Raw genomic sequence first — 23,083 nt, forward strand, 5'->3', positions numbered from 1 at the left:
GCTTCCCTTTCCCTGGGCTTCCTCCTCCCTGAGCTTCCCCCTCACTGGGCATCCCCCCCCAGTGAGCTTCTCTCTGTGTGGCCCACTTTTCCTGGAGTTTACAAAGCCCTTGTTTCCTTCTCACTTCTGAGACCCTTGCCTTTCCATTTTGCTTTCTGGTCCCCCTAGATGCAGCTTTCTTATCCTCTTTTGCAGACCAGTTTCTCTCCACCTCTTTACTCTCCTCCATGCCCACACTTTACCAAATTCATCAATGGCCTCCATGTTCAGGAAGCACTGCTGAACAGTGGACCACCTGTCCCTGCATCCCCTACCCCCCACCCTCCTGTTTTCTCCCTTTCTGCTCTGGGATAGACGGCCTAGAAGCCTTCTTGGTGTTCTCTGAAGGGTAAATCATCAATGAGGAATGGCAGTTTCTTGGAGGGGTTATGTGTGCAGGGACAAGACCCATTCAGAGAAAATCATCTGTAGAATTGTCTAATACTATTTCTCCTTTGCCACCCTCTGTTATAATGGCTGGTAGAGCAAGATACTCATTTCCTAGTCTCCCTTCAGATAGGCTAGCCGTGTGATGTTTTGACCTGCGGGATGTCTACTGGAGCTTTATGGAAAAGTTTTTTTTTTTCTTTGAGATGGAGTTTCACTCTTGTCGCCAAGGCTGGAGTACAATGGCTTGATCTCGGCTCGCTGCAACCTCTGCCTTCTGGGTTCAAGCGATTTTCTTGCCTCAGCCTCCTGAGTAGCTGGGATTACAGGCGGGTGCCACCACGCCCATCTAATTTTTGTATTTTTAGTAGAGAGGGGGTTTCACCATGTTGGCCAGGCTGGTCTTGAACTCTTGACCTCAGGTGATCCAGCCGCCTTGGCCTCCCAAACTGCTGTGATTACAGGCGTGAGCCACTGTGCCCAGCCTATGGAAAAGTTTTGCTTCTTGATGAAAGGGGTCAGAAATGGCTGGCCCTTTTCTGCCTGAACATAGTTGCTAAGTGTGCAGCTGTGGCTGTCAGCTCACACACTGGAGCCAACAGGTCTGAGGACAGAAGCCAACTTGCCATAGAGGCAGGGCTGGGCAGATGGCGAAATGCCTGGGTCCCTGATAGCTTTGTTAGACAGCTGAGCCAACATGATCACCTCCGCCTCCCTATTATTATTATGTGAGAAAAAGGAAACCTTATGTGTTTAAGCTACAATTCCTTGAGCTTTCTGTTCCTTGCAGCCCAGTGTATTACTGATTCGCTGTCCATTGACAGAGAGAAGGTAGCCCTGTTGGTCTGGACAGAGTAAGGAACACTCTCTGGCTTCCTGAAAAGCTGTGCCTGTGAGCATGGCTTCCTGGGGACAGAAGATGGAATTCCATGTCAGTCAGAGTGGACCAGTCCTGACAGCACCACCGTGCTGGGGGAGCAGGTCCCTCTGGTGGAAACTGTGGTGACCCTGGGACCCTGTGCAAGAGGCACCCCCCCCCGGTTTTGTGTAACATTTTGGGGTTGTCTTCTCTGGAAGTCCACAGCCACTTGAGCACGGCCTAATAGAACTGAGGACTCACCTGGTGGTTGAACCAAGACCTGCTGCCAGCAGCGTCACCATGAGGCAGAGAGAAGCAAAGACTGTGGCTGAGGGCCCTAGACTCTCTCTCATCTCTGTGCACAAGATGGACCCTCCCTGAGTTGATGGACTATTCCTGGGGAAGTCTCAGACTTCCTGCTCACCTGACAGGTGTGAGAACAAACTGGCTTTCCTATTTAGACAGGAAAATTAAAGATGTGTACCTTGAATTTTGTGACTAGTTCATGCTGGAAGGCAGAAGTTACTAGGGTCAGTTTTGGTTTTAAATGGTTTTTCTTTTTCCTTGGTCACATCTAAACATTAAAAATCTCACCTTCTGTATATCTGAGTTAATGAGGTCACCAATTCCCCCCTGAGGGAAATGGGTTAAATCACCACCCATTAAATGTGCAGGTCACATGAAAATGCTCCTACTAGAAATTCAATTTTCACAACACCCCATGACTAGGACTTACTAGACACACATTTTGTGGATTAGAAAATGGAAGGTAAGAGATGAGGAGAGGCTTACTCAAGGTCACATTGCTGGTGTAACAAATGACACCAAAACTTTGTCACTTAAAACAACACACATTTATTATCTCACACAGTTTCTGGGGGTCAGGAATCCAGGAGCCACTTAGCTGGTGGTTCTGGCTTAGGGACTTTCATGGGCCTGCACATAAGATGTCTACTGGGCTGTGATCTCATCCGAAGGCCCTACTGGGGCAGAGGATTCATTTCCACATTCACTCACGTGGCTGTTGGCAGGAGGCCTTAGTTCCTTGCCATGTGGACCTCTCCATAGGGCTCCTCAGCATGCCAGCTGGCTTCCCCAAAGTGAGAGATCCAACTGATGTGAGAATGAGGGCTAATGAGCAAGAAAGAGGCCACAGTGTCTTTCCTAACTGAATCTGGGAAGTGAGGTACCATCACTTCTGCCTCATTCTATTGGTTACCCAGACCCCCCCTGGTACAGAGTGAGGGGACTGCACAAGGGTGTGAATACTGGGCATCACTGGGGCCATCTTGGAGGTGGGCCGCCATACAAACAGACCCTTGTCTCCCAATTCCTGCAGCCTTGGTCTTTGGCCCTCAGGATAGGATTGAGTGGAGGCTGCCTTTGGGATAGGGTTGCTAGATTTAGCAAATAGAAGTGTGGGACAAATTTCAGAGAAACAACGAATGATTTTTTAGAATACATATGCCCCAAATAATGCATGACAACCCTATTTTGGAGAGGAGTAGGTGCTGGGGGGCAGGGGCCCTTTGGGGAGAGGTGCTGCGTTCTGGTCCTCTAGGATTTTGTGTGCAACCTCAGGCTGACCCCAAGTCTTTGTGGATGTCGATCCTGACCTTTCCATTCCAGTCCTCAACTTCCCAAAGGGACCTAGGCAGAGTGGTCAAGGCAGAAAGAGTTAGGAAAGGATACTCTGGGGTCTGGAGGGAGGGAGGTGTCTTCAACCTCAGTCCCAGGTGAGGCCTCAGAAGCCTAAGGTTGAAGGGTAGGTGGGAAGAGGGAGGCTGGAGGGGCCAGAGAGTGAAGGCGCAGATTCCTGTCTGCTCTACCCCACACCTTGGGGGAGGAGGAGCAGAGAAGGGGCCCTATCTGTCTCACCCCTATCAGAGCTCTCTGCCTGAGGCCACCCTGAGTGACCTCCTCCCTGGACCCTGAACCAGCCTCAGGCCTCCCCCCAAATCGTCCTGCCCACCCGCTGTAGCCGATGTCCACCCTCAGACCATCTCAGGTGGCCCCTGTCTTGATTTCAGGGGAGCCATTGAGCATTGAGGAGTGGCTGCTCCCTCCCTTCCTTGGACTCTTCCCCAGTGTGAGGGGCGTGAGCCTCAGGGCTAGGAGTGGGTCTCATTAGGGACCGTGGCTCCTCTCTCAGACCCTGCTGTCTCCTGGCTCCCCCACAGGCCCACCCTAGATGAAGCGCTTGTCCTGCACGTCGTAGGAGTAGGGGTCCCCGGGAAAAGGCTGGGGTGGTGGCTGGTTGTAAACGCCCTGCAGGAAGATCCAGGCTGTGCCCACCACCATGACAGGCGTCACCACAAACAGGCAGAGGCGGTCCACTGTGCGTGCCACTCGGTTCCAGCTGTCTTTCTCCTGTGGGTAGGGGCAGAGAGAGTGGGGTGAGAAGGGCCTCAGGCCACAAAGCCCCACCCCTAAGCTGGGGCCCAGCCATGGAGGCAGGGGGCGGCTCAGTGTGCCTGCAGAGGCTGCCTCGGGCTTGCAGGATAATGCCGGCTTGTCCCCAGCAAGGTCCCAGGCCCCTCTGGCCACAGGCAGGGCTGACCACTCTGTTGAGGAGGCAGAGAACAGACCATAGCCTCCCTCTCTGCTGTAGCACGGGGCTCTGGGGCTAGAGAGGAACTGAGGCCCAGGGGTCTCTCCTAGGGGCTGAGGAAGGCGGATAGACCCCTCTCTTCTCCCCCATCCCAGCAAGTCAGGGCTGCTGCCAGCCCATATGTGAACTGGGAAAAGGTGCCCTTTCTCAAGAGAATTTTTAGAAGTTGTATAATGTTGAATAACCATATATGGCTGCCTTTAAAATGTCTGGTTCTGTCTGGAGTATCAGGCTTGGAACTGAGTAGGGACAGAAGATGATTGGCAGCTGGGAGAAAGAAGGGACCCTAAGGTCCACCAGAGTGTGGCCTGGACAGGGTGGAGCTGTGTGCCTACGTGTGTGTGCCTGGCCCCAGTGCTGCTATAGGGTGCCAGGCAGGAGTTCTCTCTCCCTGGGGGGGCCTGGAATCTGTATCACATTAACTCCCTCATCTAAGTTGGTGTGTGCCTCTAAGGGGAACCCTGCCCTCTTAAGATAGAATACACTTAATCAGTGTCCTACTTGAACACCTGTACATGGCAATCCTGTGGTTCCTTACCTCATTGTAATTGTTCTGGTCCCTCATGTGGTTAACAATGAAGTTTGCCCCGTCCACAGCTGGCTTCAGCTCATTGAAGAGTTCCTGCTGGGCCTGCTCAGAGCTTGCTGGGGGCCGGCCTACGGACAAGGGGCCAGAGTGGGTGTGAGGCCTGCCCCCACCCATCTCCCACAGATGGGCTGAAAACCAAGACCAGCCGGGACCCACGTGCAGTGGTGAGGCGCCTGGCCAGCCCGTGCCGCTCTGACTGCTTCTCGAACATGAGGTCACTGCGGGACTTGAGCAAGAAGTACTCCTCGGCCTTGGAGATGTATCCCAGGGAGCTGCTCCTCCGCACCAGGGCCCCAGGGCTGGGTCCATCCTCTGCTGGGCGGGACATGTGCAGGAGCTCCGGCAGGGTCTCCAGGAAGAGCTGGGGCCATGTCAAGGGGCCACAAGAAAGGTGTTGTTTTTTGTTTCTTGTTTTTGAGACGGAGTCTCACTCTGTCACCAGGCTGGAGTGCAGTGGTGCGATCTCGGCTCACTGCAACCTCTACCTCCCGGGTTCAAGTGATTCTCCTGCCTCAGCCTCCCAAGTAGTTGGGACTACAGGCACGCGCCACCATGCCCAGCTAATTTTTGTGTTTTTAGTAGAGATGGGGTTTCACCATGTTGGCCAGGATGGTCTTGCTTTCCTGACCTCGTGATCCGCCTGACTCGGCCTCCCAAAGTGCTGGGATTACAGGCGTGAGGCACCGCGCCCGGCCAAGAAAGGCCATTTTACAAGCATGGGGTGACCTTTACACATCCTAACATCTGTGACTTCATTCCTGGCTGCCACAAAGTGCTCCCCCGTCTGGCTCTGTCATTGATTCCCTGATCTCCTACTGATGCACACGTAGGTTGCTTCCAGCTCTCCCACATCACCCACGGTACGGAGCAGAACCCATTCACTAAAAATGATTAGTTAAAGACCAAAAACCAAGGTAAATGCTCCAAATGCTAGAGTCTCCCCCATCAAATGCTGAAAGACAAAAAGAGTTGCTAAGGCTGGGCACAGTGGCTCACGCCTATAGTCCCAGCTCTTTGAGAAGCCAAGGCGGGTGGATCACTTGAGGTCAGGAGTTCGAGACCAGCATGGCCAACCTGGTGAAACTCGTTTCTACTAAAAATACAAAAATTAGCCAGGCATGGTCGGGGGCGCCTGTAATCCCAGCTACTTAGGAGGCTGAGGCATGAAAATCACTTGAACCTAGGAGGCAGAGGTTGCAGTGAGCTGAGATCGAACCACTGCACTCCAGCCTGGGCGACAGAGGGAGGCTTCATCTCAAAAAAAAAGTTGCTAAACTGCCTTCAGCTGTCCCAGAACAGCCAGCTGGCCCTGCAGTAGCGGAGAGGCAAGGGCAGCCCCCTCCTGAGTACCCTGCACTCAGTCCTCCGCTTCTTCCTTCTGAGTTGCAGCATGCAGTGGAATGAGCACATCTTAAGTATATTGCTAAATGAATTTTTACAGATGCATTCCACTGGGTAAATCACCAGTGATGAGACAGTGAACATGATCCCCAAAAATTTCCCTCACACCTGCCCCCACTCAGTTCCCTCCCAGCCCCAGAGATAGCCACCATTCTGACTTCTATCACCAAAGATTGATTTGGCCTGTTCTTGAACTTCTTACAAAGTGAGGCCTGCAGCATGTGCTGCTGTATCTGGTTTCCTTCACAGAACACTGTGCCAGGAGGTTCACGCGTGCAGGCGTGCAGCAGCCGCGGGTGCTTCCACGCTGCTGAGCAGCACTCCCATGGGGGTATATGTCCAGTGTCTTTACCCATTCTACAGATAGCCTTTGGACAACTTCCAGATTTTTTTTTTTTTTTGGAGACAGAGTTTCGCTCTTGTCTCTCGTTGCCCAGGCTGGAGTGCAGTGGTAGAATCTCGGCTCACTGCAACCTCCACCTCCCAGGTTCAAGCGATTCTCGTACCTCAGCCCCCTGAGTAGCTGGGATTACAAGCGCACACTATCACGCCCGGCTAATTTTTGTATTTTTAGTAGAGATGGGGTTTTACCATGTTGGCCGGGGTGGTCTCGAACTCCTGACCTCAAGTGATCCACCCGCTTCAGCCTCCCAAAGTGCTGGGATTACAGGCGTGAGCTACCATGCCCGGCCCCTGATTTTTTTTTTTTTTAGAGATTGGGGTCTCAATCTGTTGCCCAGACTGGGGTGCAGTGATGTGATCATAGCACATTGCAACCTCCAACTCCTGGGTTCCAGGGATCCTCCCACCTCAGCCTCCTGAGTAGCTGAGACTCCAGGTGTGAGCTACTGTACCTGGCTCAATCTCCAGCTTTTGGCTATTGAGAGTGCTTTTTTTTTTTTTTTTTCCTTTGAGACAAGGTCTCATTCTGTTGCCCAGGCTGGAGTGCCCTGGCGCGATCACAGCTCACTGCAACTTTGACCTCCCAGGCTCAAGTGATCCACCCCAGCCTCTTGAGTAGCTGGGACTACAAGCATGCGCCACCACACCTGGCTAATTTTTTTTGATTGTTTGTAGAGACAGGTGTGTCTCTATGTTGCCCAGGCTGGTCCCAACTCCTGGGCTCAAGAGATTCTCCCGCCTCAGCCTCCTGAAGTGCCAGGATTACAGTGGTGAGCCTTTGCGCCGGGCCAGGTACTCACCTTCTTGACCCCCTCAGACAGCACATGGGTGCTGGGTGTTCGGAAGTGGATGTTGAGCACGATGACACAGATCACCACAACCATGGTGACCAGCACCATGCCGAAGAGCAGGAACCTGTGGGCAAACACTCAGCTTGGAGCCCCCAGGGCTGGGCTGGGCAAGCAGGGTGGGGCCGGGCTTGGGCGTCACTCACTTGCCAATAAGGGGGATGGCCATGGATGTGGCGGGCAGACGCTTGGAGATGAGCAGCAGGAAGACAGACTGAGCCAGGAGCACCGAGATGGCCACTGATGTCTTCTCGCCACCTGGGGAAGCCAGACTTAGCTGTGACCTTGGGGCACCAGTCCTAGAGGGTCCTGCTGTGGCCCCTGGCACCTCTGTAGTACCATGGTACCCTGATGAAAATTACGGGTTATGGAGCTAGAGTGCCTGGGTGCAAATCTCAGCTCTGCCACATACTAGCTGGGTGACCTTGGGCAAGTAGCCCAACCTCTCTGTGCACCAGTTTTCTCAACTGTTAAATGTGGTGAGAGAGTGTGTTTAACACACATCACTCTGCCTGGCACTGGGTAAATGCTCATGAAAATCAGCTGTCACAACCCACCCACGCCACTGAACCCTACTGGAGCACAGACCTGGGCGCGTTACTCGCTGCTTAGAAAGCACCAAGTTGTCCTCATAGCACCAGGACAACACCCCAACTCCCAGCCCCTCACTCAGAGACCCCAGCCCAGTGCTGTCTTGCTCTTCCCACCTGAGTTCCTGCACGTGATGGCAAGGGCAGGAAGGGGGGCTCCCCTGCTGAGGTCCCCTCAGTCCCTGCCTGGCGCCCTCCTTATTGACATTGCTCCCCCCGCCTGGGGTAGCCGCACCCAATCCTGCTCAAGTCCATTCAAACTCCACCTCCTCTAGGAGCCCTCCCAACCCCACTGCAGATGGAAGGTGCCCCCCTTCTGCCTCCTCAAGTCCTGCCAGGGGCAGGGGCTGGGTGGCTTTGACCCTAGGACTCACTATGCCCTGCTCATAGTAAACATTCTGAACTTGTAAACCACCGCCTCATAGAGTCAGGTGAGCATAGACGGGTTTCCTGCCTCACACCCTACTGTCCTAGAGACCCTGTTATTCGCCCACTGGTTCAACAGTTGAGGGCCTCCTGGTGTGCCAGGCCCATGGTCACATACTGGTGACCATGAGGGACTTGGTCTCTGCCCTGACAGAGGGACAGTTTAGCAGTTCTTCTGAGAGTCTGTGGGAAGTAGCATCTTGGAGATGCCCTGCCCTGTCCATTTGGGGATATTGCCCAGAGTCATACGGCCCTCCCTCTGGGTGGCCACCTGGCCCTCACACCTGGACACAGGCAGGGAGCTCCAGGAACAGAGACCCCAGGTGGCTCCCAGGAGGAAGTGAGGGGGCGGGGCTGGGGCTGGCTGTGCTCAGGTGGGCTTGAGGAGGGGGAGCAGGGGACGGGGCCTGGAGGCTCACTGTCGGCCGGTAGGTAGAAGACCAGGTTGACCATGAAGGAGATGAGCACGCAGGGCACCAGGATGTTGATGATGTAGAAGAGGGGCTTGCGGCGGATGATGAGGTAGAAGGTGACGTCCTGGCGGCTGGGGCTGTCCAGAGGGGCTCTGTGGTCCACGTTGACCCTGGCTGGCCGGTGGACTATCTCCCACTCCCCGTTCTCTGAGGGCGGCACATGGACACCTTAGGGTCAGGCCAGGCCAAGGGGGCTAGGCAGGGCCTGGGGACAGAATGAGGGGCTGGGCAAGGCAAGCCAGTCCAGAGATGCGGACGGGCTGTCTACGGGGTCCCGATGGTGGATGTCGTTCCCTGGGGGGTCGGGATGGAAGTTTCCATCGGTGAGGGGAAATCTTCCTCTGTGACTGATTTCTTTTCTATCTTTTTGGAAAAAATAGAAGCTGAGGCCATACAGGACTCAAATAAGGAGTATCTTTTGGCTCAAAAGATACATCAGCCAAAAATAGGTATTGCAGATTAAAGACACCAAGTCAAACAAATGCTCTCAGACATTGAGCCTGTCTTCCTGAGTAACAAAGAAAACCCTCCTGGACATTAATTGAGCCACTCCTTCTCGGCCTGGGCCTTGGGGATAATGAGCCAGTGACAGTAAAACTATCCCTGCCATGATGTGCCAGCCTGAGACAGTGAGACAGGGTCCCTTCTGATGGACGGGGCGAGTGGTAGGCTCCATGAAGGATCCGAGCCTGGGTACAGATCAGGGATGAGGATGTCAGGAGGGGTGGCAGACACCCCCATCAGGATGACACAGTCCTCATGCCAACCACACCCCTGGGCTCACCAGGCACAGGAAAGACTAAACCCCTGTCAGCCACAGGCATCTCATGTGGGAGAAGCATGACTTCAGGGCCTGGGCAGGGGCGGGGGGAGGGCCCTGGCACCTTCTCTCTCTGCCTTTGGGGTAGCTTTGCATTCAGGAAGCGTGAGTGTCTGTGTGCTCCTCTGTGGGCGGGCATGTGTCTGCCCTTCTGTGTCTAGCTGCGTGTGTGAGTAGCTGTGTATCCGTGTCCTAGGTGTGTGTGTGTGCACGTGTGTATCTCTGGGGTGGGCAGTGCCAGTGTGCCTGTATGTGTGTGTCTGAGGGACCTGCCCACCCACTGGCAGCTGCTCCCAGCACCTGTGAAGCCTTCAGGATCAATGATGATCCACTCCACGGGGTAGGTGCGGTTCTCTTCGGCATCCTGTTTCAGGCTCAGGGTGATCTCTTTGGCCGTGTACTTGAGGGAACTGGGGAGGACAATGGGCAGAGAGTGACACTTGGCCACTGGCTGGGGCCACAGAGTGGGGAAGGGCTGGTAAGGGAGGACCATTGTGGGGAGGGCAGCACTAATCCAGACAGGGCAGGGGCCTCTGTCTGAGGGCGCTTCAGTCACCTTCTTTGGCCCCTGGCAGGGTGCTTTGGGGTGAGGGGTGGCTGGAGAAATGGGCACACCTGAACTTGAGGGAGCAGTTCTGCCAGTCAAAGGGGAAATAGGTGACAGAGATGGGGCAGGAGGAGCGGAAGATGGCAGGTGGCAGCCAGTACACGAAGCCGTAGTCATAGACAAGCACGTTGCAGGAGTAGGAAATCTGGAAGGAGCCGTCATTGCTGGGGGACAGGGACAAGAACCATAGTGAGCTCTGGCCACTCAGGACTGGCAGAGTTGGGGGAGGCAGAGGAGGCTTAAGGAAAGGAGGCAGGGTGACAGAGGGGAGATCAGGGAGGGCTTGGCTCAACTTGTTCTCCAGCACAATCTCTGGGAGCCACACCATGTCCGGGGGGAGGCGCAGGACACTGATGTTTCCAAATTCTTCAGCATTCCACTTTAGCCGGTTGTCTGTCCAGCCCTGGAATCCCAAAGGCATGTCAGCAGTGCACTCTGCAGCCATCCAGGCTCCTGGCTCCCCCCACTTCCCTGAGAGAAGACTGAACGGGGTCTGAGAGCTGTGACAAAAGAGGTTTGGGGAAGGCAGGTACAGAGTGTGGATTCAGGTCTGTCATGGACAGCTGTGCAGGATGCTCACTGCACAACTAAGGGAGCATTATTTCTACTGTGAGCACAGAAGATTTGTGTCTGTATTGTGGACTTTTGACAGGCAGGGGGAGAATGTTTTCTAATAAACATCAAGATAAAGTGGCAATTTTCCAATACGGGAATCCTAATCCACTTGATGGTGACATCAGGGCTGGTGAGGGCAGTAGGTGGGGGAAGGACAGTTGGGCCTGGGGCTTCCCTGTAGGGAGGCACCAACCCCTCCTGGAGGACAGTGTCCAAGGCAGATGGGATCTCCAAGCGGAAGCAACCTGGAGCCCTGCATCCACCTCACCCCCACCCTGCCGGCTCTGGGAGAGGCATTCTCTTTTTTTTTTTTTTTTTTTGAGTCTTGTTCTGTCGCCCAGGCTGGAGTGCAGTGGCACAATCTCGGCTCGCTGCAAGCTCCGCCTCCCGGGGTCACACCATTCTCCTGCCTCAGCTTCCCAAGTAGCTGGAACTACAGGTACCCACCACCACACCCGGCTAATTTTTTGTATTTTTAGTAGAGACGGGGTTTCACCGTGTTAGCCAAGATGGTCTCGATCTCCTGACCTCGTGATCCACCCCCCCTTGGCCTTCCAAAGTGCTGGGATTACAGGCGTGAGCCACTGCGCCCGGCTGGGAGGGGCATTCTTACGTGCTCTATCCACACGTTGGTAGTGAGGGTCTCCTCAACTTCCTTCTGTAATTAGATGGTAGGGCCATCCTTCAGGGCCATATCATTCTTTTATCCGCACACATTCACCCACTCTCTCTCTCTCTCTTTTTTTTTTTTCTGAAGTCTTGCTCAATTGCCCCGAATGGAGTGCAGTGGCACGATCTCAGCTCACTGCAACCTGCAACCTCTTCCTCCTGGGTTCAAGTGATTCTCCTGCCTCAGCCTTCCTAGTAGCTGGGATTACGGGCACACACCATCACACCCGGCTAATTTTTGTATTTTTAATAGAGATCAGGTTTTACTATGTCGGCCAGGCTGGTCTCGAACTCCTGACCTCAGGTGATCCGCCCACCTCGGCCTCCCAAAGTGCTGGGATTACAGGCATGAGCCACCACACCCGGCCTACATTCACCCACTCTCAACTGGCACCCAGGGAAACTGTGGCATCTGGGCCCTGATCACTTGCAGTCAGGAGTGGGTGGGCAGCCAGGGAGCAGAGAGGACCGGTGGCCTCTGAAGTGTGTCACAGATGGGGCATGCTATGGGTGTGGATGAGGGACTCCCCAGAGCTGACACTGGAGGGGCAGGACAGCAGCCTCTCAGGGCACAGAGGAGCTGCAGCACGTTTCCCAGGAAGGGAGCGGCCATAGGCCAGGTGGGGGCTTGTAGCTTCCTCCATGGCTATCCTGGTCCTGGAAAGCCATCCCTGCCCTCCCTCCCAACCCAGCACTGGAGGGCCTCTCACCAGGGAGATGAGGTTGGAGAGTGTGAGGGCCAGGGAAACGTCCACACTCTCCTCTTTGTGTGCCACGGGCCGGAGCTCCTTGTTGTAGCCCTTCTCTTGAAACAGGTGCCGGATCAGCCGCTCCTCCTCGTTCAGCCCCCAGCTGCCTGGGGAGGGTCAGGGACAAGGACTGAATGGGGCCCTGGGCAGGGGACTCAGGAAGGAAGCTGCCCTGAGGTCCTGCTGGACCATGAGGTTGGGATGAGCAGGGGGGAGTCCAACCACTCCCTGGGAGTGGGGACCCCAGAAGGCGGCCCCCCACAGGGAGAGATGGCAGAGTGGGAATGGAGTGAGCGAGGAGCCATGCGGTGTGGGGCCTGGGTGGGTATCACGGGGGACCCCAGGGTGGGGAGGATCTCTTCCCTTACCACACACCGCCAGGGCAGCCAGCAGCCCCAGTGTCAGCACTGGCCCCTCCATCCCATCCCTCTGACTGGGATGTGCATCTGCCCCTCCCGTCTACTGGGCTGTGGAATGAGGGTGGGCAGGAGAGGGGACAGGTGTTGGGGGAGGAGGGGGTCAACGGGAAGAGGCAGCCGGAAACACAATCTGACACCTCATGGCGGTGGGGGATGGGCAAGCCAGGGCAGGAGCCCAAGGACATGAGGCAAAGATCCCAGGCTGGGACTCCCCGCAGCTTGGAGGCGGGGGGGTTTGGGGGGCTGGCCGGGGGGGGCGGGGCGCTGGGCGGAGACGCTGGGCACTGGGGCCAGCGCTGGGCAGCCATGCACAGGGGCGGGGCAACAGGCAGGCCAGCTGCTGCTGCTTCTCAGGAGGCAGGAGATAGGCTCAGATGGGGGCCTCACAGCTCCTTTCCAGCCTCTGTTACCCTTGCCAACTGCTTCCGGAGGCAGCCCTGCCTGGGCCCCACCCCTGAGACTGAGTGTCCACCCACGAGGTCCCATCCCAAGAAAGCTCCAGAGTTGTTTCCGTGTATTATAAATAACATTTATTAAAGCAGCTGTGATTCTCTGATTGTAAACCTGGGAGGACACGGGGGGCCCAGGACCCCCACCCCATCCCACCCGCACACACCCAGCCACTGTGGCAGCGATAGTTTGTCATTATGCTCCCAAACCCCTCTCAGCCCCTGGGAGCAGTGGGTCCTCCCCAGGGGCTGGGGGTCCAGACATGGCTCAGGATTGCCTGGAGGGGGGTACCTGAGGGTTGAGTGGGTGGTGCCCCTTCCTTTCCAGCCCGGGCCCCTGCCCTACATCCATCCAGGGTCCCTCGGGCTCCCCTTCTGCCAGGGCAGCCACGCGGAAGGCCTGCAGGGCCTGCACCAGCAGCCGGGGGAGGCTGCGGGCCAGTGTGGCCGGCTCTAGGCCCACCAGGCCGCTGAAGGCCACATGCCGACCCCCCAAGCCTGCCCGCACCCAGGCTCTGAAGAGCCCAGTCAGTGTCTTGGAGCCCAGATCTGCCAGGACCTACAGAGGGAGGAGCGGGGATCAGGGGCGCAGAAACTCACTCCTGAGTTGAAATCCCAGAGGTCACCCCCTCTCCCCCTGGGCCCCAGAAACTCTCACCTAGACCCATGCTCCTCCCTTTCTCCCGGAAACCCTGCTCATTTCCCGCTCACGTGGACACTCCCACCCACTCCTCTACTCACTCTCCCCACCACCACCCCCAATGGCCTGGCTCACACTCTGCAGGCCCCACTCCCTTCCCCTCGGACCCTCTACCTCCCCCCAGAGCTGGGGCAGAGGCAACCCCAAGCTGCTGGGAGGGTATCGGGGCTGGGCCCTCTGCATCTTCCCTGGGCTGGGTCTCAGCCTTTCCAGGCTACCGTGAAGGAGTCTGGAAGCCTGGGGACCTACCTCATGAAAGTTCATGGCCAGGTGCTCCGAGGGGACCTGCAGGATCCAGGCATGGGCCCCCTGCAGGGCAGCCAACTTCTGTCGCAGGGGCTCCAGCCCAGGGCAGCCTGGAGGAAGAGGAGAGGCCCCGGGAATAATGAAGAGTTGCGGTATGGAACTGGGGGTGGCACTCCCACCAGCACCTCAGGATGGCCTCCCCGGGGACACACTTATCCTTTTATGCTATAGATGGGAAAACTGAGGCTCGGAGAGGTTAAGCAGTAATACCAGGCAAAGCATCTCTGTTTGACACTGATGAGAGCCAAAACCACGAGTACTATAAAAGAGTCATACGCTCTATGGAGGGAGGGGAGAGCGAGTCCACCCTGTTGCCCCACGGGGTAAGCACTTCCCAGAGTTGCCGCAGAAGCGCTTCCGACCTCGTCCAGGCCCTCAGCCTATCCCCTCCCGAAGGTCTGCAGGGGGCGTCATTACCATTGGCTTCTCCGCGCGCCTCCGGCCTCCGCTTCGGGAACCGAGTGCCTGCAGCCCGCGATCCTGGGGAGGCACAGGGTTAGGGGACCGCCTCGGCGGAGAAAGTGGCTCTGTCGCGCGGGTGGGGCAAGGCCAGGGCTGGGCTGGGCTGGGCTGGGCTGGGCTGGAGGGCGCGGGGTACCTGAGTGAAGCCGCAGCTCGCGGGCGGGGTGCAGGGGAGACTCCCGGAGCGCTGGAGCGGGGCGAGCCAGGGCGGGGGACAGACGCCGCAGCCCCGGACGCGGGCCGAGCAGCTCCTGGGCGTTCCGCAGCAGGCCCAGCAGCGTGTGCGCCAGCGAGCGCAGCTCTGCAGACGGGACAGGAGTCGGAGCGGCGGTCAGAGGCTGGCCAGGCCCCCTCCCCTCCGCCCCCCGTCCGGGTCCCGGTGAACAGAACTGACCGCATCGCCGCCGGCGCTGCAGGCACTGCTGGTGCGCCAGGCGCGCACAGGCGCCTTGGGACCCGGGGCACAGGCGGGCGTAGAAGGCGCAGAGCCGGGCTGCGTCTGCCTGCAGCTCCTGCGGGGGGTCCCAGGCCAGAAGCTCCCTGCAGCTGGGCTCGCGGCTGGAAGAGGCTGCTGCGGGCGGGACAAGGGTCAGCTCACCCTCTGTTTGGGGCCCTAGCCTCCGCACTGCTTCCCTGGAAGGAGACAGGCTTTCCCGAGGCAGAAGGGAGCTGGGAATGGGCATGGGCCCGCATGGAAACGGGCTTGTCCCACGGTTGTCCGTTGGAACACTGGGGACGGGGCATTGGAAAAGAGGGCGCTCACCGCTCATCTGCTCCTGGAGCCAGTCCTTGAACACCGCCACGCGGGTGTAGACCCCGGGCTTTCCTGGCTCCCCGCAGCCGTCCCCCCAGGAGGTGACTCCGAACAGGACCTCTCTAGGGCGGGGGCCAGGTTCAGAACAAGTCAGGGGGCCTCCCGAGTCACCCTGCAGGGCCAAGAGAGAGGACGCTGCATTCATCTGCCCCCTATGACGCCTGCCTTACGCCTGGCAGGTGTGAGCTTGCCACCTGTGTCCATTTTAGGGATGAGGACAGAGAGGCTCAGAGAAGTCGAGTGACAGCCAGACGTGGAAGGAAAAGAGGCCGTAGTGGCCCTGGGGAGGCTCAGCTGGCCTTTTCTCATCAGACTGGGTTCATACCTGGCACGAGTCAACGCCCCCCGCCAGGTACCCGGCGCAAAGCATGGTGCTGGGGCGCAGTCCGGGCCCCAGGGCCCTTCGGCAGGTGTCGGTGCTGAGCAGGGGAACACGGGCCTCTCTCACTGCTTCAGCCTCAGGCCCGTCTGCAGGGAAGGGGTGGAAGGCTCAGGTTTGGAGGGCAAGAGTACCGCCTTGAGGGTCCCCTTCCCACCACCCCCCTTGATTCCTCCCCCTTTGAAAGAGCAGGCAGCATTTTTCCAAGGCAACCCGGCCTCCCCACACTCTATTACCTCGGACCCCCAATTCTTCCCACCACGCGCCGGCTCACCCACGCCCAGTACCTTCGAAGAGGGCGCCCCAGCCCGCGATGGCGCAGGCGGTTCCAGCAGGGGGCTCCTGGGGCTCTTGGGGCAGGCACACGGGGCGCGCCGGTCCCCCCGGGCTCACGGGCGTCCACAGCTGCACCAGAGCCAGGTCGTTGTGGAAGGTCCGCGGGTCAAACTGAGGAGGGGGAGGCGGCGCAGGGTCAAGGAGGCACGGGTGGGGGTGCGGTGCCCAGCCTTGGGGGCCTGGGGACTGCCTTCTCACCTTGGGGTGGGGCAGGATGCGGTTCACTGGCACCTCTTCCGCTTGCTCCCCCCGGGGCCCCTCGGCCAGCGTCACAGTCCACAGAAGCTCATTCGGGGCGCTGCAGGTCGAGCGGCAGCTGAGACGCAGGAAGGACAGGGGCACACGCAGCAGGCCCCTCGGAGACCCTGCCCCTCCGCCCGCGTGCCGGGCTTTCTCCACCTGGGGGCAGGGAGGGCGGGCCGGGGTGGGGTCCCGTCCCAGAGGGGGCGAACGCGCCCGGCGGTGCCACCCCCTCCGGGCTGGCATCCTGGCGGGGCGGCGTGGCGCCTTGAGACGGGGAAGCCCGGGGTCGGCTGCCGCCAGGGGGCAACAGAGACCACCTTTTCCCGCGCGTTGCCCGCCCGACAACCCGGCAGGTGCGGGGCCCAGCGCCGGGGACCCGAGCTGGGCAGGGCCTGGGGGTCCTACTTACCCTACAAAGCAGTGCGCTGCCGTGAGCACCCAGGACGCAGCTACCAGGACGCCGCCGCACAGAGGCTGCCCGCCGAGCTGCAGCCTCACCAGCCAGGGCCAGGCCCCGGGCGGCGCCGCGCTGCCCCCCACGATGCGGCCGTGGGCCCGCGTCACGTTGGCAGTGCTCGGGCGCCTCTCGCCGCACGGCCCTAGAAAGGGGTAAGGGGTGTCACGAGGGACATGTTCTGGCCATCCTCGCCTTCGAGGCCCACCCGGCTCTCAGGCCTGCTTCCTCGAGCCTTTTCAGCCTCACCTGGCTCGGGTGGGTCCTGGAGGGGAGCTTGAGGCCTGGGGCGCCCAGATCCTGCGGAGAAACAGACCTTTGAGTCTCACTGCCGCCCTCTTGCCTGTCCTCATCCCAGGCTGGGCCGAGCCTCTCTCTCCCCATCTCTCCTTTTGCGCTCAACCCTCCAGCCCACACAGGTTCTATTGCAGCAACCATGAACTTCTCCTGGTCACCACAGGAGCCCAGAGTGTTTCCGCCTCCCTGCCTTTGCACAGGCCATGCCCCAAGCCTAGCGTGTCCTTTCCACCTGGAGAGACAAACCTTCACAAACGTAGTCTGGGTTGCAGCCCAACTCAGTCTCTGTCCCCAAGAGGGGAGTGAAGACTGAAGGGAAGGGACAAGGGCAGCAGAATGGGCCCAGGGTAGGCAGCAAGCTCACTGGGGCACGGGGGGGGCAGGGTGGGCACCTCGGCACTCGTGCGATCTGTGCTGGATCTCCATCGCCACTCGGTTTATTGCCCACTGGGCGCTCCTCTGGGCTGCCTGCAACGCCTGAGTCCCCTGGGCCGACAGAACTGCTGGGACAGGGGGCACACAATCATGCGCGGGTGGGGAAGAGCCTCAGCCTCATCCTCCTGGCCCCAGCCCTGAGCCCTGCCTCCGGAGCCCCATGAGCCTGGGATAGAACGAGAAGGTGAGTGAGCCCTGGGGACGCTGGGCCCAGCACTAAGAGCCCGAGGTTCCAGGTTTTCAGCCCAAGATGTCTCCCTAATTCAACCGAGCTGGACTGGAATCTTTGAAAGGTGCTTTTCCTTAACAATATTTTTTTAAAGACACCACCCCAAAGATATAGACATGGCAGAACTCAGCTTTATTGACTGAAAGTAGCTGTGTTTGAGTGGCCCACCTTCGGCGGGGACAGCGAAGGGCATGGTGCTGCCCCGGGCCGTTTCTCTCTGCTTCATGGGGCCTTCTCTCCATTCCTTTCGGCATGCTTAACAGCTCCCCTTCCCTTTCCCGCCACACCCCTCCTCTCCCACCTAGATCTCAGTTCTTGGCCCCTTCTCGCAGCAGAGTGGGCAGAAGGGGCCAAAGGTCCTTATGAGTGGGGGTGACAAGCTCTTCTGTCCCCGCCCGCCCAGGGTCCCACTTCCTCTACGTTCCTCCTGACTCCGCGGCTCTCAGACCAGCCTGGACTTACCTTGCAGGGTGCTGGGGGGCAGGCGCGTGTACAGTGGGTGCCCGTGGGCAAACCATGAGCTTGGGAGGGGTAGCAGCAGCAGCACAGCCAGCAGCATGGTGACCAGGAGCTGGGGTGAGAGACCCCCGTCCTCTGTCCTCCTCGGAGTCCACCTTCCGGGCGCCTATCCTTTGGTGCCTGCCTTCTGCTGCCTTTCGGCCCCCAGGCACTGAATTCTTGTCCCTCAAATCATCTGACCCCGTTCTCTTACATCAAAATTACCCGCCTCCCTGGTCAGCCCTCACCTGGCCCTTAACTCCTAGGAGCCCACAGGGGAATGGGGCTGCGGGGTCTTTATAGAGGACAGCCTGGGGGAGGGGTGCACGGGAGGGTGGCCAAGATTGGGGGAGGAGTGGGGTAAGTGGGCTTGACCTTCACCTTTGAAGTCTCATCATCCCAGCTCTGAGCCCCCCTTCTGTCAAAGGAGCCCTTGTTTCTGCGGCTCCATCAAAGGGGCCAAGACAGGGAAGAAGAGCTGACGGTTGGGCTGCAGGCCAGGCAGAGGGGGGCTGCTGGGTGGGGGCGGGCCCTGGCTCCAGGGCTGGGATAGGGGGGGGATCCCCATCTGCCTCTACCCCCTGAGGAGCTTACAGCTATGACGGGGCAGACACTCCTGGAGGGAGGAGGGCAGGGGGTGTCTGGGGTTTCTCAGCAGCCCCACCCCCTGAGGAAGCCCTGGAGCTCCCCACCCCTCTGCCCCTAATTGCTTGGCAGAGTCCCTCCCCAATGTGGCCATTTCTAAAGATGATCAAAGCAGCCTAATTAGCGCCGTAATTGCCGCACTGGGGGTGGTGGGGTGGGAAGGGGCAGAGGCAGGCAGCCGCAGGAGTGGCGCAGAAAGGGAGGCGGGAGATGAAAGGCCCACAGTGGCCCAGTTCCGGGAGGACAGGCCCTAGCAGCTTCTGACGCTCTCCCAGACCCCCTGGCCCTGCACGGTGCCCGCTCTGCCTGTCTGGCATTGTTCTGTGACCCTGATCTGGCAGTGGGATTCTTCTGGAGTCCTCTGGAGTCTCATGGTCAGGGCCACGCAGCTCTCCTGGGATTGAGTTACCACCTGGGGTAGGGTAGTGCCCGTCCGCGCTGCCCAGGCTCCCCAATTCATGTGAGGTGAACTGGTGGGAATATTTCTCAGCAAATGCTATGACCCAGGGCTCTTTCCCCCTGGAGAGCCAGCTGTTCCACAGTCACCAGCACACCATGCTAAGGACCCCTTTCCCCAGTTACCACCGCACCTCACCGTGACAATACCTCTACTTCAGGAATGCTCTGAAAATACTGTCTGCGGATGATTCTGGTAAGTGAATTTGGTGAAGTTGGAAAGGACTCTATTCACCAGAGTATCTATCCATCTTGCAGGGTATCTTTTTATCTATGACCTCCAAAATCTTGGCAGATGGCATTAGCTCAACACAGCTTGAATTTTAGCATAAACAGAGAAAGTGTCCAAAGGAAGATCGCCTGTGGTTCCCAGTAACAGCCACCAGAGCAGGGGACCCAGGAGCAGAGCAGGTGGGTGGGAAATCCTCACAGGCCTCTGTGAGGATTCGACAGAGCTTCGACAGAGCTTCTGCCCTGCAGTTTACCGCATCCAAGCTGAGGGGATAAGGGGATGGAGCCAGCCCCCCAGGCAGCTCTACGGACACTTCCCCTAGGGAATCCCTCCAGGAAGGTATGTCCTGCCCATTCTTGCCGAGTCATGCAGGCCAGGCCACAGCAAGCCCACACAGAGCCCCTGGGCCTCCCTCCTGCCTCTGGTCTTCAGGTGGGAGGCAGGGTGAGAATCCAGCCACTGCCAAAGAAAATGGAGGGACCTTTCGGTGTGGACTGCAATTCTGCTCAACCCCATTCTACTGTTGTCTGGTTCCTGTGCCCATAGCTGGGTCCCGAGCCCTCTCCTCTCTTCTGTATGGACCCACCCAACCAAGTCTGGCTCAATTTCATCCACTCCCACAGGTTACCTCTTAGAAACCACATTAAAATCCCACCTCATAAAATTACTTTGTTTATTACTGTTTAAGCATGCACTCACTCCCTGTCTGCTTCCTCCACTGGAATGCGATGGAGAGACTTCCAGGCCTCTATCCCTGCAGTCTCATTCTCTATAACACAACCCTCTTGCATTTTTTTTTCTTTCTTTCTTTCTTTCTTTTTTCTCTTTCTTTCTTTCTTTCTTTCTTCTTTCTTTCTCTCTTTCTCTCTTTCCTTCTCTCTTTCTTTCTCTCTTTCTCTCTTTCTTTCTTTCTATTTGAGGCAGGGTCTCACTCTGTCATCCAGGCTGGAGTGCAGTGGCACAAGTCACGGCTCACTGCAGCTTCGACTTCCTGGGCTCAAGTGATTCTCCTGCCTCAGCCTCCTGAGTAGCTGAGACCACAGGCATACACCACCGTGCCGGCTAATTTTTAAATTTTTTGTAGAGACAGGGTCTCCCTATGTTGCCCAGACTGGTCTGGAACTCCAGGGCTCAAGTGATCTGCCTACCTCAGCCTCCCAAAGTGCTGGGATTACAGGCATGAGCCACTGCACCTGGCCCCGGACTTTGTATTTTCTTTAGAGTATTTATTCCTATGTTGCAGGATGTTGATGGGGGTTCTTGGCTGTTATAAGGGGCTCAGTCTCCCATAGTCTAGTTAAAAGGGTACCAGCAGTTGGCCCCAGACCTCCTCCCAGTGAGCAGCTCAATGCCAGGGACCTGCTGAAATCCATGCTATCCTCGATGGCCCCTTCCCCGAGTGAATAGGAAAACAGGACAGGGGAGAGGGGCCTTGGCACAGCACAGCAGCTTCCCTCACTTTCCCAGCCAAGCTGGAAAGGACAGGTGAGGTCCCAGGAGGAATCATGGAATTTGAATTCCTTGATCAGGAATCAAGGAAGCTGGTAAGAGGGAGACGCTCGTATTTCAGTGCCCAGCTGGAGGGCAGGGCGCAGGGCTTTTCTGTCTGGCTCCGTGCTGTCCCAGCATCTAGACCAGAGTCTGAGTCACACATATGATAAATGAATGAACGATCAGCCCTGAAGGCCAGATGCAGTGGCTCATGCCTGTAATCCCAGCACTCTGGGAGGCCGAGGCAGGCGGATCACTTGACCTCAGGAGTTTGAGACCAGCCTGGCCAACATGGTGAAACCCCGTCTCCCCTACAAATACAAAAATTAGCTGGCGTGGTGGTGGGTGCCTATAACCCCAGCTAGTTGGGAGGCTGAGGCATGAGATTGCTTGAACCCAGGAGGCGGAGGTTGCAGTGAGCTGAAATTGCACCACTGCACTCCAGCCTGGGCGACAGGGCAAGACTCCATCTCAAAAAAAAAAAAACAACAACAGATCAGCACTGGCCCCTCCCCTGCTCCAGGGCTGCATCTCCTGCCTCCTGGCACTTCAATCTCAACCTGCCCAAAGCAGGGCTGGGGTCTCCCCTCCCCTGCTAGCTCCCTGTCCATGCTCTGCTGCCCTTGCTCTCATAGCCGCACCGAGCCTGTTCAGTCCCGGCTGCCCTCCTCTGGCAGGCCCAGCAGTTCCTCTTCTCTCGAGTTTGGGTCAGGCAAACAGAAGCAACGTTTTCTGAGGAGAATTTAAGGCAGCTATTTCCAGATACAGGGAGAGTATGCGGCTCAGAGAGGTGCAGAGCTCGCCCCCACCCCTGCTGTCCCAGGCTCTCCCTCTTTCTTCTCCTTTTGGGTGGGGCCTGGTGACTGTCCAGGTTGCAGGAAGGATGCAAAGGTGACCAGGAAAGCCCCTAGTTCTCCTCTTCCTCCCTCACTGCCTCCACTCCAGGCTTCCATATCTCTTCCCTGGGAGGAGAGAGGTCCTGGTCTGTCACTTGCATGCCCTCTCTCCACACCTGGTTGTCCTCCGAGGTCACAGCTGCTCCATCTCCATCCTTCCCACAGGCAGAGGCAAGCCTTGGTCTCAACCTTCCCATTTCAAGAAGAGACAGGCAAAGAACTTTGGACCTTGTCACTGTTATCTCTGGAAAACCCCAGCAGGCTCCTGTCAGGAGGTTCCAGTGGGCGGGCTCAGGTGAGATGAGCCAGTCCTGCAGCCTCCTCAGAGGAGGAATAAATGTGGGAAGGGCTGGGCCTCTGGAAACGGAAAGGAGACAGCCGGCACCTGGAAGGGCACCTGCCTATGATGCAGCACCCTGCAGTTGTCCTTTGGAGAAGGGCTTTCCTCTTCCAAGCTCCTGAAGACCCCCCATGTCATGGAGGTGCTTGTCCTTCCCTCCTTCCCAAACTCCCCTGACCTCCTAGGCCTCTCCAGTGGAGTGGACAAAAGCACAGTAGGAACCTGGGCCACATGGTGAAACCCTGTCTCTACAAAAAAGAAAGAAAAAATACAAACATCAGCTGGGTATGTTCACGTGCACCTGTGGTCCCAGCTACTCGGGGAGGCTGAGATGGGAGGATCACTTGAGCCTGGGAGATAGAGGTTGCAGTGAGCCAAGAATGCCCCACTGCACTGCAACATGGGAGACAGAGCAAGACACTGTCTCAAGAAAAAAAGAAAAAAAAAGGCAGAGTGGGAGCAGCCGCTGAGCAGGCTGCCTTTGGGGCTGTGTCCCTAGATGGGAGGGTGGGACCTGCAGCTAGGCCAGCTCTGCTGACTACAGTGTGGCTGCCCCATGAAGGTGTGAGGGGAGGTTGAGGTAGGGTCTTCTTGGCATGATACCATGATTCAGAGCTTGGCATGGAGATTCAAATGCACCTCCATGTGACTTTGGGTGAAACTCTTCCTGTTATGGGCAGAATCATGTCCCTAAAAAGACACATGGAAGTTCAACCAGTACTTCAGACTATGACCTTATTCAGAAATAGGGTTGCTGCAGTTGTAGTTAGTTAATAATGAGGTCACATTGGGCCCTTCATCCAATAGACTGGTGTCCTTACAGGAAGACACAGAGACAGAGACACACAAGTGAATGTCATGTGACAAGAGAGGCGGAGGCTGGAGGGATGCAATTCAAGCTGGGGAATGCCAAGGAC

General features: G+C 57.5%; 2 protein-coding genes across 6 annotated transcripts; both read right to left on the reverse strand.

Moving 5' to 3' along the window:
* Positions 1 to 2,120: 2,120 nt before the first annotated feature.
* CHRND (cholinergic receptor nicotinic delta subunit) lies at positions 2,121 to 12,561 on the reverse strand. 4 transcript variants are annotated; one of them, XM_032753294.2, is made up of 12 exons: positions 12,454 to 12,561; positions 12,047 to 12,192; positions 11,281 to 11,325; positions 10,346 to 10,455; positions 10,061 to 10,216; positions 9,746 to 9,855; positions 8,572 to 8,772; positions 7,283 to 7,394; positions 7,089 to 7,203; positions 4,642 to 4,846; positions 4,435 to 4,553; positions 2,121 to 3,655 (listed from the first exon to the last, which is right to left on the reverse strand). In XM_032753294.2, exons 1-12 carry the CDS (start codon positions 12,503 to 12,505, stop codon positions 3,473 to 3,475), a joined length of 1,554 nt encoding a protein of 517 aa, XP_032609185.1. In that variant the 5' UTR covers positions 12,506 to 12,561; the 3' UTR covers positions 2,121 to 3,472. The 4 variants fall into 4 exon arrangements, with proteins under 4 accessions (XP_032609185.1, XP_032609186.1, XP_032609188.1 ...); XM_032753295.2 differs by lacking the exon at positions 11,281 to 11,325; XM_032753297.2 differs by lacking the exons at positions 11,281 to 11,325; positions 12,047 to 12,192; positions 12,454 to 12,561 and having other exon boundaries at positions 3,473 to 3,655; positions 10,378 to 10,427.
* Positions 12,562 to 13,011: 450 nt separating this feature from the next.
* On the reverse strand, positions 13,012 to 18,378 carry PRSS56 (serine protease 56). 2 transcript variants are annotated; one of them, XM_032753300.1, is made up of 13 exons: positions 18,071 to 18,378; positions 17,337 to 17,444; positions 16,897 to 16,947; positions 16,603 to 16,792; positions 16,149 to 16,248; positions 15,902 to 16,061; positions 15,561 to 15,703; positions 15,185 to 15,347; positions 14,816 to 14,989; positions 14,558 to 14,722; positions 14,377 to 14,439; positions 13,903 to 14,009; positions 13,012 to 13,512 (listed from the first exon to the last, which is right to left on the reverse strand). In XM_032753300.1, exons 1-13 carry the CDS (start codon positions 18,165 to 18,167, stop codon positions 13,222 to 13,224), a joined length of 1,812 nt encoding a protein of 603 aa, XP_032609191.1. In that variant the 5' UTR covers positions 18,168 to 18,378; the 3' UTR covers positions 13,012 to 13,221. The 2 variants fall into 2 exon arrangements, with proteins under 2 accessions (XP_032609191.1, XP_032609190.1); XM_032753299.1 differs by having other exon boundaries at positions 14,816 to 14,992; positions 18,071 to 18,303.
* Between the last annotated feature and the right edge of the window lie 4,705 nt (positions 18,379 to 23,083).

Source organism: Hylobates moloch, unplaced genomic scaffold (genome assembly GCF_009828535.3).
Source record: "Hylobates moloch isolate HMO894 unplaced genomic scaffold, HMol_V3 SCAFFOLD_1, whole genome shotgun sequence".
Taxonomy (NCBI): domain Eukaryota; kingdom Metazoa; phylum Chordata; class Mammalia; order Primates; family Hylobatidae; genus Hylobates; species Hylobates moloch.

Excerpts from the sequence above, each read along its gene's own strand:
- PRSS56 (XM_032753299.1), bottom strand. The coding sequence starts at position 18,167 with ATGCTGCTGGCTGTGCTGCTGCTGCTACCCCTCCCAAGCTCATGGTTT. Across the intron at positions 15,704-15,901 it reads CTGGGGCGCCCTCTTCGAAG|ACGGGCCTGAGGCTGAAGCA; the intron begins GTACTGGGCGTG and ends CCTTCCCTGCAG. Across the intron at positions 14,010-14,376 it reads GGCGCGCGGAGAAGCCAATG|GCTGCCCTGGGCTGGAGCCC; the intron begins GTAATGACGCCC and ends CTCTTCCTCCAG.
- CHRND (XM_032753294.2), bottom strand. The coding sequence starts at position 12,505 with ATGGAGGGGCCAGTGCTGACACTGGGGCTGCTGGCTGCCCTGGCGGTG. Across the intron at positions 11,326-12,046 it reads TCTCCAACCTCATCTCCCTG|AAGGAAGTTGAGGAGACCCT; the intron begins GTGAGAGGCCCT and ends ATCTAATTACAG. Across the intron at positions 7,204-7,282 it reads GCCATCCCCCTTATTGGCAA|GTTCCTGCTCTTCGGCATGG; the intron begins GTGAGTGACGCC and ends GTTTGCCCACAG.